Raw genomic sequence first — 19,643 nt, 5'->3', positions numbered from 1 at the left:
GCACAAGTCACGATCTTGTGGTTTGTGGGTTCGAGCCCCGTGTCAGGCTCTGTGCTGACAGATCAGAGCCTGGAACCTGCTTCAGATTCTGTGTCTTGCTCTCTCTGTCCCTCTCCTGCTCATGCTCTTTCTCTCTCTCTCTCAAAAATAAACATTAAAAAAAATTTTTTTTAAAGCAGAGCTAAAACTAAATCCTAGGTCTACTTATTCACAGCCTATTGCTCTTACCAGATAGCTTCTCTCCAAACTGCATAAAGTGTGTATACAGAATTAGGAATGGCTTAGAATTGCGCTAATATGGTAGCCACTAGCCACATGTGTCTATTAAACATTTGAAATGTGGCTAATCCAAATTGAGAAGTGCTGTTAGTGTAAAATACATACTGGATATCAAAAAATAAGTATAAAATAAAAATGTAAAATATTTCTGCAATTTTTTATTTTGACGAAATGATAATATTTTAGATATATTGGGTTAAAATAACTAAAATTAATTTTACCTGTTTGGGATTTTTTTTTTTTTTTTACTTTTTAATTTGGCAACTATACACTTTTAAATTATGTGGCTCATGTTATATATAGTTCTGCTGGACAGCACTGGCTTAGCACATGTGAGAGGAAAGGGATATAGAAGGGAGACCTGAACAGGTTACCACACTGGGGGCTTTCAATAGTCAGAAGATGCACAAGGGCATTTGGCCTCTGGAGTTTAAATGGAGGAATCAGGAATTTAAAGAACAGGAGAATGGTAAACTGCCAACACAGCATCATACTCAAGGTTTACCCCTTGCATGTTCCTTCATACGCCCCAGCCCACTACTTTTTATTTTCAAGGGCCATATGCAACTATTATTTAATTCTTCTCAGGTCCTTACTAGAACCTAGAAAATTATGGTATCTTAAAAGTCTGGAGAGGGGGTTCTCTGTGCTGACAGTGTAGAGTCTGCCTGGGATTCTCTCTCTTCCTCTCTCTCTCTGCCCCTCCTCTGCTCTGTCTCTCAAAATAAGTAAACTTAAAAAAAGAAGAAAAATAAAACGTCTAAAAAAAAAAGTCTGGAGAGACTTCTAATAACTGAGAGTTTACATCTCCATTTATTTTTGTGTTGTACTAAAAATCAACCTTCTTTTAAATTCAAGATTCCTACATGACAGCCATTCAAAAAGTTTTATTTATCCAGGATAAACGTCTCCAGTTTTAAGTATCATAATCAGATAATGTGCTTTAGACATCCTGTAATTTGTTAATATCTGTCTTAAAATGTAGGTTTCCAAACTGAATACATTATTAAAAGCTAGAGTAGGAGCACCTGGGTGGCTCAGTCAGTTGAGCATCTGACTTCGACTCAGGTCATGATCTCACAGTTCGTGAGTTTGAGCTCCGTGTCAGGCTCTGTGCTGACAGCTCACAGCCTGGAGCCTGCTTCAGATTCTGTGTCTCCCTCTTTCTCTGCCCCTCACCCACTCACTCTGTCTCTCTCTCTCTCTCTCTCTCTCTCTCTCAAAAATAAACATTAAAAATTTTTTTGAAAAAAAATAGAAAGCTAGTGTAACTACTTCAGAATACAGTGTAACCATTAACTCCATAAATACTATACTTCTGTCAATGCACAAGGATTCTTTCAGTTTTAGTGACTTCCTCATATTGTTGGCTTATATTATTTGTAGCCAAATTGGCTTTTCACATGAACTACTTTCAGGCCTGAATTTTTATGCAGAGTAAACAAGGTATGTACATAGATGTCTTTTGCTGTATTTTACAGGACACAGTTTAAGTGAAATTATGAAGTACAGCATACCTTTAAGACTTAAACATTAATTTACAGATTTTTTAATTTACAGATTATTGACAAAGAAAAGGAACATAAAGTATTAGAAGCCGCCGATACCTGATAGTAAAGCCACTCTAACTATAAAGTTAATAAAGACTGATCTAACAGAAATACAAATTTACATATATTTTTAGAAACACATCTTTTGAACAAACTACGTTTAAAAAACCTGTTTTTAGGGGCACCTGGGTGGCTCAGTCGGTTGAGTGTCCGACTTCGGCTCAGGTCATGATCTCGTGGTCTGTGAGTTCAAGCCCCACATCAGGTTCTGTGCTGACAGCTCAGAGCCTGGAGCCTGTTTCGGATTCTGTGTCTCCCTCTCTCTCTCTGCCCCTCCCCTGTTCATGCTCTGTCTCTGTCTCAAAAATAAATAAAACATTAAAAAAAATTTTTTTTAAAACCTGTTTTTACATTTATTTATTTTTCAGAGGCAGAGCACGAGTGGGGGAGGGGCAGAGAGAGAAGGAGACACAGAATCTGAAGCAGGTTCCAGGCTCTGAGCAACAGTTCAGCACAGAGCCTGACACAGGGCTTGAACCCATGAACAGTGAGATCATGACCTAAGCTGAAGTTGGACACTTAACCGACGGAGCCACCCAGGCACCCTTGAACAAACTAAGTTTAAATTGTGTTCTATCAGTGTTTTATTTTGTTAATAATAACTGACATTGTTTTAAAACTCGAAAAGATGCCAATGTGGAGCATTAGAATTACTAACTGTAATTAAGTTATAGTACATTTATTCTTTAGTTTTACTCTTAAATTTACTTTTTTTTAAAGTGTTCATTTATTATGAGAGAGAGAGAGAGTGTGAGCAATGGAGGACCAGAGAGAGAATCCCAAGCAGCCACTGGCTGTCAGCACGGAGCCTGATCCAGGGCTCGATATCACGAACAGGGAGATCATAACCTGATCTGAAATCAAGAGTTAGATGCTTAACCCACTGAGCCACCCAGGCTCCCCTTAAATTACTTTTTAATGTCATCTGATTACTATGTTTCTATAACTGTGGAATACTTGTCCTTTTATGAAAAAAAAAGTAATTTTATCATCTTTATTGCAGGATGGGGAAGTAATGTAACTTAGTAGTTAAGAGCACGGGCTTTAGAATTAGGCAGACTTGGGTTTGAATTCTGGTTTCCACACTAACTAGCTGTGCAGCCTTGAGAAAATTATTTAACCTCTCTGTACCTCAGTTTCCTCACTTATAAAGTAGTACCTATCTCACAGGGATTGTTAGCAGGACTGAATGAGCTGATATATATAGAGTACTTAGTATGATACCTAGCACACATTACTGTATATAGTTCATAAAAATTTAACAAAAACCACTAAATGTCCTTGTAACATAGAACCTTAACACAATGAAATGTTTTGCTGGCTATCTAAATTAAAAGTAGTAGTGTTGGAATATATAAATTACAGAGCAAGAATGAGAATGATAAAACTACCTTGGGCATTTCTCTGAAAAATTAATGTAATGTTTGTAAAAAAAAAAAAATCTATTTTTGCAGAAGAATACTATATTGTCTATTTTTGTACTAAGAATGGCCTTTAATTGATAGTTGGATCAGTTTGTTGATTTCTTATGATAATTCAACATGAACCATTAAGATGTTTTTAATATCTTTTTTTTTTTTTTTAACTGTTGAAGATTTGGATTCCTAGACTTGCCCAAGCACTTCTGTCTGCTGTAGCAGACATCAGGCTTTATTCATTAATGAAGCAACTAGAAAATCAGCAAATGGCAAAATGGGTGGTAAGTCCTAAACACTTTAGAAACTATATGTCACTTACTTCATTCCTACAGGCATGAAACACATGGAAAAATATCAATTCTCAAAACAGCTTCAAAAGATAATTTGTACAACTTTTTCGAGGTACTTCCATAATGAAGAATAACAAAATGCAAGTGGTGCATGCCATATATTTCCTTCTGATTGCACCTTGGGTGACAGAAGCCACTGATGCCCTCAAAATCTGTGAGAGGCTGAACCCTAGGAACAGCCTGTTTAAGGACCTTCACTCATCAAACCTGTCAGAGTCCTTGCCTCACCTTCCATAAAATTCAGTAGGAATTGCTAGGGGCACCTGGGTGGCTTGTTTGGTTGAACGTCCAACTTTGGCTCAGGTCATGATCTCGCAGTTTGTGGGTTCGAGCCCAGTCTTGGGCTCTGTGCTGACAGCTCAGAGCCTGGAGCCTGCTTCAGATTCTGTGTCTCCCTCTCTCTCTCTCCCTCCCCTGCATGCTCTCTCAAAAATAAATAAACATTAAAAAAAAAATCTTAAAAAAAGAAAACTCAGTAGGAATTGCCTACCTCACAGATCACATCCACTGTTTACAGGCTTCGTTCACTACCTCTAGCTACCTGAGACTGAGCCTAAGAAGTACATTTTCACTGAAGCATTCCTTCACCTCTAGCTAGAATGTTTGAAATAGACTCTGTAAGGGAGAGAATGTAGTGTAGAAAACTGTCTTTTGTCAGACTTTTTATTTCACAGTAGGGAGATTCCTGATCTCACACTCAGTCTTGAATTCAGCCATTCAGTGGTTCCCATTGAAACCATATTCTGAAGAGTGATTGGATTCTTTAATATTGTGGTTAACCTCACTTGGCTCTTTCCTAAATTAAATAAACTTATATGAGCCAGCTTAGAAATCTTACTACCTTTTTAATCCTGTCTACTAGAAAATGTGTTCCAAGTTCCAAGTGACCAATTAATCAACACATTTCTGGAATATAATTTATTAAATATTTATTAATAAATATAAATAATTTAGTAATCATTAATAAGACATCTGCTGGTAGGGTGTTTGTTTGCCTTAAAAAGACAGATTGGAGTAGTGATTGACTCCTTCCTAATTTGATTCAAGGATAAAATCAGTCTCTATATACTGTACATTGCTGAAGGCTCAACCTAAAATGGCAAAAGCATAATGCCTTTGAAATCCTTACTCCAGAGTAGCAGTACTAGATTCTTCTGGTTTAGGAAAAGTCTTTAAATCCACAAACAATTGGAACATTTTTTAAAGGCTACATTTCAAGAGACAGGAAGCTAGTACTGCATGTTTAACATCCTTGCACCAGCTAACAAGCTTCTTGGAAGACATTTGCTTTGTAGACTTGACGGTTCTGTTTGCATGTTCTCCCAAAAACTGGTTTATTATTTTAGTCAATTTCCAAATTAAAATTTAACGATACATCCTGATAGTCATGTTTTTATTCTCTCCTGTGCTGTCTTAATTTTTCATCAAAATATAAGGCAACATTCCCAACCAAAATCAATAAAAAACCGTCAAAATACTTGTCAGTAATAAAAGGCAATTTTCAGGAATACTGACTGGAAGAATCTACTTATGAACTTCAGTCTTCTATAAACTCTATCAATCTGTTTTATGCCTTCTCTTAGTGGGAAGTGAGACTTCAATCAAATGCAATGCCATAAGAATTTACCTGAAAATATAAACTTAACTTTAACATATATATATATGTGGAATCGTCACAGACCTGTGTGTAATGTAACTTCTTAGAAACAATGTTTGGGCATGTCTGTTTTCAATATCATTTACCTTTTGATGTGATTTTTGCAGTATGTTGACTTGCTGTTTTCCATAGAAGGTAATACCGAGCTTTTCCACTTCCCATTCAATATATGTTTGCTTATAATTGTTCTTAGTTTTTTTGCCAGTTATGCTCTTGGTTCACGTGGTATTGCTGTACCAGAACTCTTACAAACACCATGGAAACTGTTCTCACTATAATTGCTCTTTTCTACTATCCTTTGGAAGGCTCAAAGTCTATGAACAGGTGAGATATATTACTGTTAATAATCATGTACGAAACGTGGAAAATCTTAAATATCAACATATGTAATGTCTGGTGGACTCCCTAATGTTCAAGTTTATTAAAACCACACATTTTCAGTTGATATATTTATTATAGTAGGAAACAGATATATGCAAACTAGGTAATGAAGGGCAGTTTAATAAAAGGACTATGTACAAATGTTTAGTCAGTGTTTAGAAAAGTCAATAAGGAGATAATCATAGTACCCCCGGGCTAGTCACAGGAGGAGATTTCTGTTACTCCTTGGTCCCCAAGGAGAGGAAATTGTTACAGGAATCCATACAGAACTATAACTTTCAGAGAGGACCCCAATAGGAGACCGGCAGAGCCAGCCTTTAGCCATAGCAAGGAGAAAGCTGGGGTGGGGGGGGTGGTTAAAATACTCTGACTCAACTCTTCTGCTCTCCAGTTAACGAAAGCCAACCAGAAGCCAGAAAGCAAGTGGGCTCATTGATGTAGTCCAGACAGGTCAGCATCCCTCCACACAGAACAAGTTTAGAGTAAAGGAAAAGAGATATGGAAGGGCAGACAAAAAAATTTATGGATCCAGTTGATTAGGTCCAATATGGCAGCATAAGAAGATCCTGAACTCACCTCCTCCCTCAAACATACCAACTCTACAGGAACATATGGATTATTGCCTCCCAAAAAAGATCTAAAAATGAGATGAACTGCTGTCCACAACAAAGGGTAAAGATAGGTAAAAAAGGCAGAGACACAGTCTCACGACCCCCCCCCCCCCCACCCAGTATGGCAGCACCCAATAGGGAGGGTTCTCACCAGCTAGGCATTTGTTACAGAAGAGCAAGGGATTGGTGCTCCACATCAGGCACTCCAGGCCCTGGGATCTGTACCAGAGAAACAAGCCCCCAGTACATCTGGCTTGGAAAATCGACAAGGTTGATGTCCAGGGTCCCCAAGTGCTATCGGAAACTGAGATTCCCCACTTGGAAGGCTCACATGTAGGCTTGCTTACCATTTAGACCCAGTGGAAAAACAGTAGTTTGAGAAGTATCCAATAGTGACCCACAGCAGGAGGGATATCACAGGTGTAGAGGTCTTCTCTGTGGAGAAAGGGGATCAACTCCACATCAGGAACACCCCCTTCTTGGGGATCTGCATCAGGAATATGGGTCCCTATGATGTCTGCTTTTGAAATCAGTAGGGTTTAACTCCAGAAGACCCGAGGCCCATAGGAAATCTAGACTCTGCTGTTTAAGGACCTACAGACAGTATCACTTGATCCAAGAACCAGCAAAGAGGCAGCAGTTTGAAAATCACCTGAGCCAGACATAAGATTTATTGACAAATTTTAGGGTGTGTACTGGAGAGACTGGGCACTTTCTTCAGGAACAGAAGTGCCAGTAGACACCATTTTTCTTGTCCACCTTCAGCCCAGCTAGCCCAACACTGGCAAGCAATAATTTAGTACTTTCCATTTACCTCGCTAGCATAGCTCATCATTCTCCTGCAGACCTGCCCCACCCAACCCACCCACCCTGGCAGGTGCCGCTCCAAAGCAGCTCCAACCCAGGGGGCAGCCTCTGTTGGGACTGGTACCCCTTGACAGTGACTCCAGCCCTGGGATGGGGGTAGACAGCCCTGCCCACCAGCATACCACACTAGTTGTGGCTGGGTTTCGGAGCCAGCCACACTGAGGCCTAATGCCATCCATCAGCATGTCCACAGCAGCCACAGCCAGGCCTCTCAGCCAGCTGTGCCAGGGGCTAGCCTGCCCACCAGCACGCCCACAGCATTTGTGGCCTAATCACAAGAGGTCACACAGCCCATACAGAGGATACCCCTAGAATGCCTGGTTCTGGTGACCAGGGAGAATTGTACTTCTAGGCCCACGGGACACTACCTTTAACACAGGACACATAGCGAATCTACCTAAAACCAAGAAACAAACACGGAAAGATAAAACAAGATAGAGGAATATATTGTAAATGAGAATAAGACAAAACCTCAGTTAAAAAAAAAAAAAAAAAACTAAACTAAATGGAGACAAGCAATCTACCTGATACAGAATTCAAAGTAATAGTCATAAAGATGCTTACTGAACGTAGAAGAGTGGATGAACTCAGTGAAAACTTAAGGAGATAGAAAAAAAAAAAAAAATATATATATATATACACACACACACCAGTTCTTTACAATACAATAACTGAAATGAAATATATACTAGAGGGAATCAACAGCAAATTAGAGGATGCAGAAGAGCAATCTAGAAGACAGGGTAGTGGAAATCATCCAAACAGAAGAACTAAAGGAAAAGGAATTTTTTTAAATGAGGAAAGGTTAAGGGACACTAGGACAACATCAAGCAGACAAACATTTGCATTATATGGGTCCCAAAAGAAGAGAGAGAAAGGGGTAGAAAATTTATTTGAAGAGAAAATAGCTGAAAACTTCCCTAACCTGGGGAAGGAAACTGATATCCAGGTCCAGGAAGCACAGGGAGCCCAAAGAAGATGAACCTAAAGAGGTCCAAAACAAGACACATAATAAGGAAGATGCCAAAAAGTAAAGTTAGAGAATATTAAAAAACAGCAAGAGAAGAGCAACTACTTACATACAACAAAACACCCATACAACTACTAGCTGATTTTTTACCAAAACTTTGCAAGCCAGAGAGACTGGCATGATATATTCAAAGAGCTGAAATGAAAAAACCTATAATCAAGAATGTGCTACCCACTAAGAATTAAAGAGAGATTAAAAGTTTTCCAGACAGAAGTTTAAAGTTCATTACCACCATGCCAGTGTTACAAGAAATGTGGAAGGAAATCCTTTAAGCAGAAAAGTCCATAACTAGCAGTAAGAAAATTATGAAAGAAAAATTTCACTACAAAAGCAAAATACAGTAAAAGTAGTAGACCAATCACTTAAAGCTAGTATAAAAATTCAAAGACAATAATTATTTTTTATTGTCTTTTTACTTGTAAAAGTAAAAAGACAAAATTAGTAAAATCAACCACATCTATAATAATTAGTTAAGGGATACAAAAATAAAAATATGTAAAATATGATCTCAAATACATAATCATGCAGAGAATAATGTACTGTGCTTTCAGAATGTGTTCAAATATAAGCAACTGTCAATTTAAACTGTTGTATACATAGTGTTATACATGAACCTCATGGCACTAATAAAAATCAGTAACAGATACACAAAAAAAATAGGAATCCAGGGGCACCTGGGTGGCTCAGTCGGTTAAGCGTCCGACTTCGGCTCAGGTCATGATCTCACGGTCTGTGAGTTCGAGCCCCGCATCGGGCTCTGTGCTGACCACTCAGAACCTGGAGCCTGTTTCAAATTCTGTGTCTCCCTCTCTCTCTGACCCTCCCCCATTTATGCTCTGTCTCTCTCTGTCTCAAAAATAAATAAACGTTAAAAAAAATTAAAAAAAATAGGAATCCAAGCAAAGCACTATGAAAGTCATCAAATCACAAGAGTAAAGAAACAGAGCTACAAAAACAAACAATAAACAGTTAACAAAATGACAATAAGTACATATCTATCAATAATTATATTAAATGTAAAGGAACTAAATGCTCCAACCAAAAGATATAAAGTGACTGGATAGATTAAAAAAAAAAAAAAAAAAAAAAAGACCAGTCTATGTGCTGCATAGAAGAGACTCAATTCAGACCAAAAAATATGTACTGAAAGTGATAAATGCAGATATTCCATGCAAATGAAAGTGAAGAAAAAAGTGGTGGTAATATTTAGACAAAAATAGACTTTAACACGAAGACTATAATAGGAGACAAAGAAGCACATTACATAAGGATAAAGGGATCACTCCAACAAGAGGATATAACAATTGTAAATATGAATCCAACATAGCAGGACCTAAATATATAAAGCAAATATTAACAGACCTAAAAGGAGAAATACAGTAGTAGGAGGACATTTTAATGCCCCACTTACAACAATGAATAGATCGTCCAGACAGAAAACAGTAGCTCTACTGACACATTAAATCAGATGGGCTTAACAGACATAGAATAGTTCATCTTCAAACACCAGAATACGTTTTTTGTTTTTTTTTTTAAGTGCACATGGAATATCCTCCACAACAGATCACATATTAGGCTAAAAATAAGTCTCAATAAAGTTAGGAAGACTGAAATCTTACCAAGCATCTTTCCTGATCACAACAGTATAACACTAGAAATCAATTACAGTTTTTTAAAAAATGGGAAAAAAACGTGAAGGTCAAAAACATACTACTAAACAAGCAATAGGTCAACAAAGAAATCAAAGAGGGAATCAAAAAATACTGAGACAAATAAAAATGGAAACACAACATTGCAAAATCCTTAGAATGCAACAGAAGCAGTTCTAGGAAGGAAGTTTATATCAAAACAGGCCTACTTCAAGAAATAAGAAAAATCTCAAACAATCTAACCTTGTACCTAAATGAAGTAGAAAAAACAAAGAAAACCCAAGGTTAGTAGAAGAAAACAATAAAAAATCACAATGGAAATTAAAAAAAAGAAAATATCTGTGAAACTAACAACTGATTCTTTAAAAGGGGGTGCCTGGGTGGCTCAGTTGGTTAAGCATCTGACTCTTGATTTCAGCTCAGGTCATATCTCATAGTTCGTGAGTTCGAGCCCCACATCAGACTCCACGCTGACAGTGTGGAACCTGCTTGGAATTCTCTCTCTCCTTTCTTTCTGCCCCTGCCATGTGTGCATGCTCCCTCTCTCTTTCTAAAACAAATAAACTTAAAACAATTATAAAAAAATAAATAAAAAATAAAAAGATAAGATAAATAATGTTGATAAACCTTTAGCCAGACTCATCAAGAAAAAAAAGGACTTAAATCAGAAATGAAACAGAAGTTACAGTCAACACCATAGAAATATAAAGGATTATAAAAGTACTACAAAAAATTATATGCCAACAAATTTGACAACCTAGAAGAAATGGATAAATTTGGAAACATGTATTCTTTCAAGACAATTAGAAAGAAATAGAAAATCTGAACAGACTGATTTCTATTAATGAAATTGAATCAGCAATCAAAAAACTCCTAACCACTAAAGGTCCAGGATCAGATGGCTTTACAAACAAATTCTATAAAACTTTTACAGAAAAGTTAGTACTTATCCTCAAACTGTACCCAAAAATTGAAGACAAAGGAACACTTCTAAGTTCATTCATTGTGAGGCCAGCATTACCCTGATAACAAAATTAGACAAAGACACTAAAAAAAGAGAAGAAGAATATTATGAGCCAATATTCCTAATGAATATAGATGCAAAAATACTCAACAAAATATTAGCAAACTGAATTCAACAATACATTAAAAGTTATCATTTACCACAGTCAAGTGGAATTTATACCAGAGTTGCAAGGATCAATATAAGCAAATCAACATGATATATATACCACATTAACAAAATGAAGGTTAAAAAGCATTTGACAAGGGGCATCTAGTGGCTTAGTCAGTTAAGCATCTGTCTCTTAGTTTCAGCTCAGGTAATGATCCCACGGTTTCATGGGTTTGAGCCCTGCATCAGACTCTATGCTGGCAGCACAGAGCCTGCTTGGGACTCCCTCTCTCTCCCCCCCTCTCTCTCTGCCTCTCCTCCGTTCACACTCTCTCTCAAGATAAATAAACTTAAAAAAAAAAATTAAGAAAAGCATTTGACAAAATTCAACATCCATTTAGGATAAAAACTCACAACAAAGTGGATACAGAGGGAACATACCTTAACCTAATAAAAGCCTTATATGACAAACCCACAGCTAAAAGCTTTCAGCTTTTCATCTAAGATCAGGAACAAGACAAGGCTGTCCACTCTCACCACTGTTATTCCACATAGTACTGGAGGTCCTAGCCACAGCAATCAGACAAGAAAAAGAAATTGGTATGGAAGAGGTAAAACTCACTACTGCAGTTAATATACTACATATCAAAAACCATAAAGTCTACACACACACACACACACACACACACACACACACACACACACACACTATTAGGACTAATAAATGAATTCAGTAAAGTTACAGGATACAGAATTAATGTATAGAAATCTGTTGTGTTTCTATACAAACAAACTAGCAGAAAGACAAATTAAGAAAACCATTCCATTTATAAATGCATTTTAAAAATACCTAGGAATAAATTTAACCAAGGAAGTGAAAGACCTGTACTCTTAAAACTATAAGACATTCATGAAAGAAACTGAAGATGACACAAGTAAATGGAAAGATATACCTTGTTCATGAATTGGAAAATTAATATTGTTAAAATGTCCATATTACCCAGAGCTATCTCATCAATGTGCCAATAGCATTTTTCTCAGAAATTAACCCTAAAATTTGTATGGAACTGCCAAAAAGCCCTGAGTAGCCAAAGCAATCTTGAGAAAGAACAAAGCAGTAAGTATCACACTCCCAGATTTCAAACTATACTACAAAGTTACAGTAATCAAAAAAGTATGGTACTGGCACCAAAATAAAAACATAGATCAGTGGATCAGACCAGAGAGCCCAGTGCCTAGGTGGCTCACTAGATTAAGCATCTGACTTGATTTCATCTCGGTCATGATCTCACTGTCATGAAACTGAGCCCTGCATCAGGCTCTGCACTGGGCATGGAGCCTGCTTGAGATTCTCTCTCTCCCTCTCCCTTTGCCCCTCCCCCATTTTGTGTGCTCATGCTCTCTCTGAAAGAAAGAAAGAAAGAAAGAAAGAAAGAAAGAAAGAAAGAAAGAAAGAAAGAAAAGAAAAGGAAAGAAAAGAAAAGAGAAAAGAAAAGAAAAGAAAAGAAAAGAAAAGAAAAGAAAAGAAAAGAAAAGAAAAGAAAAGAAAAGAAAAAAGAAAAGAAAAGAAAAGATAAAGAATAGAGAGCCCAGAAATAAACCCTCACTTCTGTGGTCAATTAATCTATGACAAAGCTAGGCAGGAATATACAATGGGTAAAAGACAGTCTCTTCAAAACGTAGTGTTGGGAAAACTGGATGGTTACATGGAAAAGACTGAAACTCAACCATTTTTTTCAAACCATATACAAAAAAATAAAACAGATTAAAGACCTAAATGTAAGACCTTTAACCATAAAACTCCCAAAACAGGTCGTAAACTCTTGGATGTCAGTTTTAGCAATATATTTTTAGATCTGTCTCCCCAGGCAAGAGCAACAAAAGCAAAAATAAGCTATTGGGACTACCTGGAAATAAAAAGCTTTTTTGCACATCAAAGGAAACCAACAAAATGTAGAGGCAACCTACTGAATGGGAGAAGATATTTTCAAATGATATATCTGGTAAGGGGTTAATATCCAAAATACATAAAGAATACTACAATTAAAAATCACATGAAAAAAATGGGCAGAAGACCTAAATAGACACTTTTCCAAAGAAGATCTATAGATGGCCAACAAACATGAAAATATGCTAAACATAACTAACCATCAGAGAAATGCAAATCAAAACTACAATGAGATATCACCTCACACTTCTCAGAATGGCTATATCAAATAGACAAAAAAATAAGTGCTGGCTTGGATTGGAGAAAAAGGATCCCTTATGCACTGTTGGCAGGAATGTAAATTGTTGCAGCCACTATGGAAAACAGTATGGAAGTTCCTCCAAAAATTAAAAATAGAAATACCATACATATAGTCCAGCAATTCCACATCTGGTTATTTATCCAAAGAAAATGAAAACATTAATACACACTTCTATGTTTACTGCAGCATTATTTACAATAGGCAACATACAGAGGCGACCTAAGTATCCATCGATAGATTAATGGATAAAGAAGGTTTGGCACGTGTGTGTGTGCGTGCACATGCGTGTACACACACACACACACACACACACACACACACACACACACAGTGGAATATTACTTAGCCATAAAAAAGAATGAAATCTTGCCATTTACAACAACATGGATGGACCTAGAGGATATTAGTGAGGTAAGTCAGACAAAGATAATTACCATATTATTTCACTTAAAGTGGAATATAAAAAACAAAACAAATGAACAAACTTAACAAACAGACTCACAAATACAGGGAACAAACTGATGGTTGCCAGATGGGAGGAGGGGTGATTGGATGGGAAAAACATGTGAACGGGATTATGAAGTACAAAGTTCCATTTATAAAGTAAATAAGTCAGGAAGATATAAAGTATAGCATTGGGAATATAGTCAGTAATGTAATAACTTTGTATAGTAACAGATAATAACTATATTTATTGTGGTAAGCATTTTATAATGTACATGCCAGATCACTATATTGTACACTTGAAACTAATAATACTGTGTATCAACTATACTTCAATTTTAAAAAGTAAATTAAAAATATATATGGGCCTGATTTGGGCTTATATAACAGGGGAAGCAAATGCCAAGCAAAGGGAACAACAAGAGCAAAAACACAGGCTGTAAAAGGGTTTTATCTTATCATGGACAGGTTGTCCATTCTGCCACACACTCTAGTGTTCTCACTTCTGTAGTGAGAAGAGAAGAATAAGGGATGAGTCAGAAATGGGACTCTGCCCTTCTGCAGAATTTAGACTTTATTCTGTAGGTTGTAAGAAACTATTGAATATTGAAGACTTTTGAAAAGCATGACATAACCAAATATGATTTAGAAAGAATTCTCTTGCAGTACCAGTTTTTAGGATATAGTGAAAGGGGGAAAGCCAGAATTTGATCTAATTAAAAAACTAGTATCCATTCTTCCTATATAAAAAGGTTGTTGGGAGAATCAAATCAAATAAAATCGTTTCTGCATTAGACTCCTGATTGCAAGAATAGGCATTCAGTTAAGCATACCTATATGATGAGAGCTTTACTGTAAGGTTAAAAATAAAAATAAGGAAGGGGTGCCTGGGTGGCTCAGTCGGTTGAGCATCTGACTTCGGCTCAGGTCATGATCTCGTAGTCCGCGAGTTCGAGCCCTGAGTCAGGCTCTGTGCTGACAGCTCAGAGCCTGGAGCCTGTTTCAGATTCTGTGTCTCCCTCTCTCTCTGACCCTCCCCTGTTCATGCTGTCTCTCCCTGTCTCAAAAATGAAATAAACATTAAAAGAAATTTAAAAATAAATAAAAATAAGGAAAAGAGGCACCTTGTAGCCAGGCGCAGAAGAAAATTATAGAATATCTCAGCCACATAAATGAAATGAATGAATTTTATAGAATCCAAGGCAGTTTTGAGGAAAAGTCTGTTCTGTTGTGTCTTTATAGCCTCGTCTGTGAATCTGTTTTGGTTGTCTAATTTTAAGTTTATAGCTAGTCTCCATTTCTGTCCTCACTACCAACTGTCCAACATTCTCTATACACATTCAGTTTGAGAAAATCTGATTAGGTCTGTTAAATGCATTATCCCTATTTGGACATAGTTTCACACTAGCCTGTCTTAGATTGCCTGGGTTCAGATGCCCTCCCCTGATTCAGTCAAGCAGGGAAGGTCACGTAGCACAGACGACTACTGCATAAGCATTCTTCCCTGGATAAGCATGACAGGTACTATTCCTGGCCTTAGAATATATGACATTTTGCAAACTTCTTTAAAAATGCAGTTATTACAGGGGCGCCTGAGTGGCTCGGTCGGTTAATTGTCCGACTTCGGCTCAGGTCATGATCTCACAGTTGGGGAGTTCGAGCCCCGCATCAGGCTCCTCATTGACAGTGCGGAGCCTGCTTGGGATTCTCTCTCTCTCCCTCTCAAAATAAATTAACTTAAAAAAATTTTTTTAATAAAATAAAATGCAATTACTATAAATGAAAGATTTAATGATGGTGTGAGAATACCTAAGCATTGATTTCGGTAAAATGATAATAAAACGTCTCTCATTAGAATTCAGTGAGAATGTATATAAAACATATAGCACAGGGTCTCTTACAAAGTAAGTGCTCAGTAAGTGTTGCTGATGACAATGATGTTAATTAAGTAAAGGGATATTTGAGGGCAATACAAAGGAAGGAAGGAAGGAAGGAAGGAAGGAAGGAAGGAAGGAAGGAAGGAAAGAAAGAAAGAAAGAAAGAAAGAAAGAAAGAAAGAAAGAAAGAAAGGAAGGAAGGAAGGAAGGAAGGAAGGAAGGAAGAAAGAAAGAAAACAAGAACTATGAAAATATTCCCGACAAGTGACAGAACTTGATGTAAAATGATGGGAATGGGAAGGAAACAACGTGGATGTGTGGGATGAGATGCTGCTATTTAAGGGACTCTAAAATTTTAAGACTGAGAAACTGAGTGATACTATTAAATATGAGACACTGAACAGTTTTCAGAGAAGGTTTGGAGCTTATTTCAGACACTTTGATTTTGAATGCCAGTATAGATCTGTGTAGAAATACTCAGAAAAAAAGTAAGAAATACAAGTGTGAAAGTTTGGAGTGAGGTTAGGACTACAAGTGCACATCCATCCGGGGATGCTGTTAGTAGTTTCACTACAGCAGAGGTTGCATTAGGATGTATGCAAAACAAACCAACCTATGAATATATTTTATTTCACCTGCACAGTGGCTTTTGTTTTGTTTTTTGAAGAAACTACTTGGAAACATTTTAAAATTGGGAGATCTTACATAAAATCTGGATTTCTGGTTTCTTTTGAAAAAATGAGAGGCCCAGCAACATTTTGGGCAAGGATTCCTTCGTGTATCAGAGCCTCCCCATGGTCTGCATCACTCATTTTTATTATTTATGTGGTCTCTGTAGGCACTTGAATTTGAAATCCCTGCTCTTATATCCTCACCAACATCAGAAATTTCTCTATAGCTACTTATTAGTTAATAGATATATAATGGTACCATAAAGTTGTTTTGTTTTCCCTGCTTTTAATTTTAAGCAGGGCTAAGTCTATTTCCATGTAATAATCTACTGTCTGTAGTCCTCATGATTAAATTATTAGTCTCCTTTAGCCAGTTATTGAGAGAAGTCCTAATAATAAAAATCCACATTTCTATCCATGCTCTTAGAGTTTGTATAGTAGGGTTTGTTTTTTTTAATCAATTATACATACATATTTTTCATTTGGATAAAATTAGCAGCTTACTTTCAAAAGAAAATCATGTGTACTCAGAAGCTCATCATTGCCTAAATAATCCTAATGTTTCCTTAAATGCATTTATTTTCTTTTTCTTAGAGAATGGTTTTGTGTGACTTTCTTTTATCTCCTTAAGAGAGACTTGATCATTTTTCCATCAGGAAAGCAATTGGCAGAGTTGTATAGCTAAAAATTAGTATACCTTTCAGCAAACAAGACCAACATTAAGACAATGAATAGCTTCTTAATTTAAAAGACTAGAATTGGGATATCAGAGCTGGAAAAAACCTTAGATATTACCTCTTTTAATGGATAAGAAAAATTAAGAGTCAGAAGTATAAGTAGCTTACCCAAGATCACACAGCTATTTATACCAAAAGGAAAATGCTATTATTTTTTTAAATGTTATATTACAGCATAAATTGTAGATCACTTCTAAACTTGTTTCCTATAACACATTTTCCTTGCTTATAGTGTCAAGTACTCATCCCTGGTGGCACTTGCCTTCATAATTCGTCCCACAGCTCTCATTCCATGGATACCTTTGGTCTTCAGACATTTCTGGCAAGAACAGAAAAAGCTTGATCTTATTCTGTATCAGTTTTTACCTATAGGGTAAGTATGGCTACAATCCATCTATTAATTTTAATAACCTATATAGATTATGAACAAGATTTTACATTTGTAGTCAATTATTATATCTTTTAATGTCAATGAGAAGTGTCAGACTAAGGAAACAATATTTCCAAATTTATATTTTATATTTTTATATTTATGATTATGGTTAATAGTAATTAATTTGCTTCAGTGGGATTCTTTGCAATTTTTCTAATTTAGAACTTTTTATACTTCATTTCCTAAATGTTTCTTAAATACATTTTAGAAATACGTGATTCTTTTATATTTGTGTAAGGCTTTATAATTTATAATGTGTATTTAAGTATTATTTCATGATCACAGTTCTTGGATCTAGACAATGTAGGTATTTTTAGTTTGTAGTAGAGGAAACAGACAAAATTAAAAACGAGTTAGCTAGAGTCATTGGTTGGTAGCTGTGATAGAACTGGGATTGAAACCCATGTCTTCTGTGCTCAGTTCACCAGCATATATACTAAAGTTAGGGGGGCACCTAGGTGGCTCAGTCAGTTAAGCATCCAACTTCCGCTCAGTGCATGATCTCACAGTCAGGCTCTGTGCTGCCAGCTCAGAGCCTGGAGCCTGCTTTGGATTCTCTGTCTCTGTCTCTGTCTGCCCCTCCCCCACTCGCTCGCGCGCGCGCTCTCTCTCTCTCTCTCTCTCCCTCTCTTTTTCTCAAAAATAAACAGTAAAAACAAAAAAGTTTAAACTAAAATTGGAACAATACAAAGAAGATTAGCATGGCCCCTGTGCAAAAAACAACCTATTTCTTCTAATTTTGAGCTCCTAGGATCATACGTATCCCAAGTATCTAGTAGAGTATCCAAAACCATTATTTATTGAAAGGGCTGCATGCATTCTGACTCTTATAACAGTAATTTTTTTAATATACTAGTATTCACTCTGTCTGAGTATTTTTGGGTAGGAGTCAAAAAGGGCTAAATCATCTGGAAGCCAAGTTGCCACTGCTGTCATTTCTCAGATTAACATTGTTTTTAATGTATTATATTCATTCAGTAAATATATGTTTAATCCTAGTATGTGCCAGGTACTGTCCCAGGTGCCAGAGATATAGCAACTTAACAAAGTCCCTGCCTTTATGAAATTTATATTGTAGTGGGAGAAGACCATTAAAAACATGAGTAATATATATGATATTACTCAACTGATCAACTGATAATACATGCTATAGGGAAAAATAACAAGAGATAAGCATAGAATGCTAGTGTAGGAGGGAAGCAGTTATTTTTTATAGGGTAAATGGGGAAGACCACCATGATAAGGTGACATTGGAGCCAAAACCTAAAGGAATTGAGATAATGAGATAAGGAAAGAATATTACAGACAGAGACCAGCAAGTGCAAAGACCTTGACATAAGGGTGTATTTGGCATTTTTGAGGAACAGCAATGAGACTGAGCTAAAGGAAAGTGAGTTTGGAAGAACATGATAAATGAGGTCAGAGAGACAGCAGAGGCTCAGATCATGTAGGCTTTTACACAGGGAGATGAAAAGCCTTTTTTCTCTCATCAGCAATACGATGTATAGTTTATTCATTCAACAAGTATTGATGTTTTGTATCAAGCATTTGATGATTCAAAAGTGAGGAAGATGCAGTGTCTGCTCCCAAGGTCAAAATTGGTGGGGGGGAAAGAGATATAACAATAATTCTTGACCAGCAATATAAAGTGTTCTAAGTAGTTATATAACAAAAATGTTATAGGAAAAAAGATAATAAAAAGCCTAATTCTGCTTGAAGGGGAAGCATTACATAGGGAAACATTTATAAAGTAGGGGAAGTTTTAAATAACATCAAACATGAACATGAGTTTGCCAGGTCTAGGGAATCAGCATGCTTCAAGTTGTAAAGGCCTGAAGGAGCCTATTAATATAGATCAAATACTTGTTTATTTTAAAGGGAAATATAGGAAAGAACAAATGAGATAACGTATATGAAAATACTTTGAGGGGCGCCTGGGTGGCGCAGTCGGTTAAGCGTCCGACTTCAGCCAGGTCACGATCTCGCGGTCCGTGAGTTCGAGCCCTGCGTCGGGCTCTGGGCTGATGGCTCAGAGCCTGGAGCCTGTTTCAGATTCTGTGCCTCCCTCTCTCTGTGACCCTCCCCCGTTCATGCTCTGTCTTTCTCTGTCTCAAAAATAAATAAAAATGTTTAAAAAAAAAAAAGAAAGAAAATACTTTGAAATTGTACAGTGCATGACAAATATGATTCACAGTCCTAATTAGTCTTACACTCTCAAGTATTGGTATATAGAGTTTGGCCCTAGCCAACAGCCTTTTATGTATTA

General features: G+C 36.7%; 1 protein-coding gene, 1 long non-coding RNA gene and 1 pseudogene across 3 annotated transcripts in view; 2 read left to right on the top strand and 1 right to left on the bottom strand.

The window, feature by feature from the left end:
* PIGB (phosphatidylinositol glycan anchor biosynthesis class B) overlaps positions 1-19,643 on the top strand; it is a 40,157-nt gene that overhangs the window by 4,231 nt on the left and 16,283 nt on the right. The window contains exons 4-6 of one of the 2 annotated variants that reach the window (XM_006932511.4): positions 3,484-3,588; positions 5,508-5,638; positions 17,177-17,317. In XM_006932511.4, the coding sequence (XP_006932573.1) occupies positions 3,484-3,588; positions 5,508-5,638; positions 17,177-17,317 (377 nt within the window). The remainder of the gene's footprint in view (positions 1-3,483; positions 3,589-5,507; positions 5,639-17,176; positions 17,318-19,643) is intronic. The other variant, XM_006932512.4, reaches the window with a different exon arrangement.
* LOC123385927 lies at positions 5,796-7,148 on the bottom strand. Its single transcript, XR_006599213.1, has 2 exons — positions 6,654-7,148; positions 5,796-6,525 (listed from the first exon to the last, which is right to left on the bottom strand). It is a non-coding gene; the product is annotated as an uncharacterized LOC123385927 (long non-coding RNA).
* Positions 18,033-18,118, top strand: LOC111561088 (annotated as a pseudogene).

Source organism: Felis catus, chromosome B3, assembly GCF_018350175.1.
Source record: "Felis catus isolate Fca126 chromosome B3, F.catus_Fca126_mat1.0, whole genome shotgun sequence".
Taxonomy (NCBI): Eukaryota; Metazoa; Chordata; class Mammalia; order Carnivora; family Felidae; genus Felis; species Felis catus.
The sequence above is the reverse complement of the archived record's forward strand: the minus strand, read 5'-3'. Positions and strand labels throughout refer to the sequence as shown.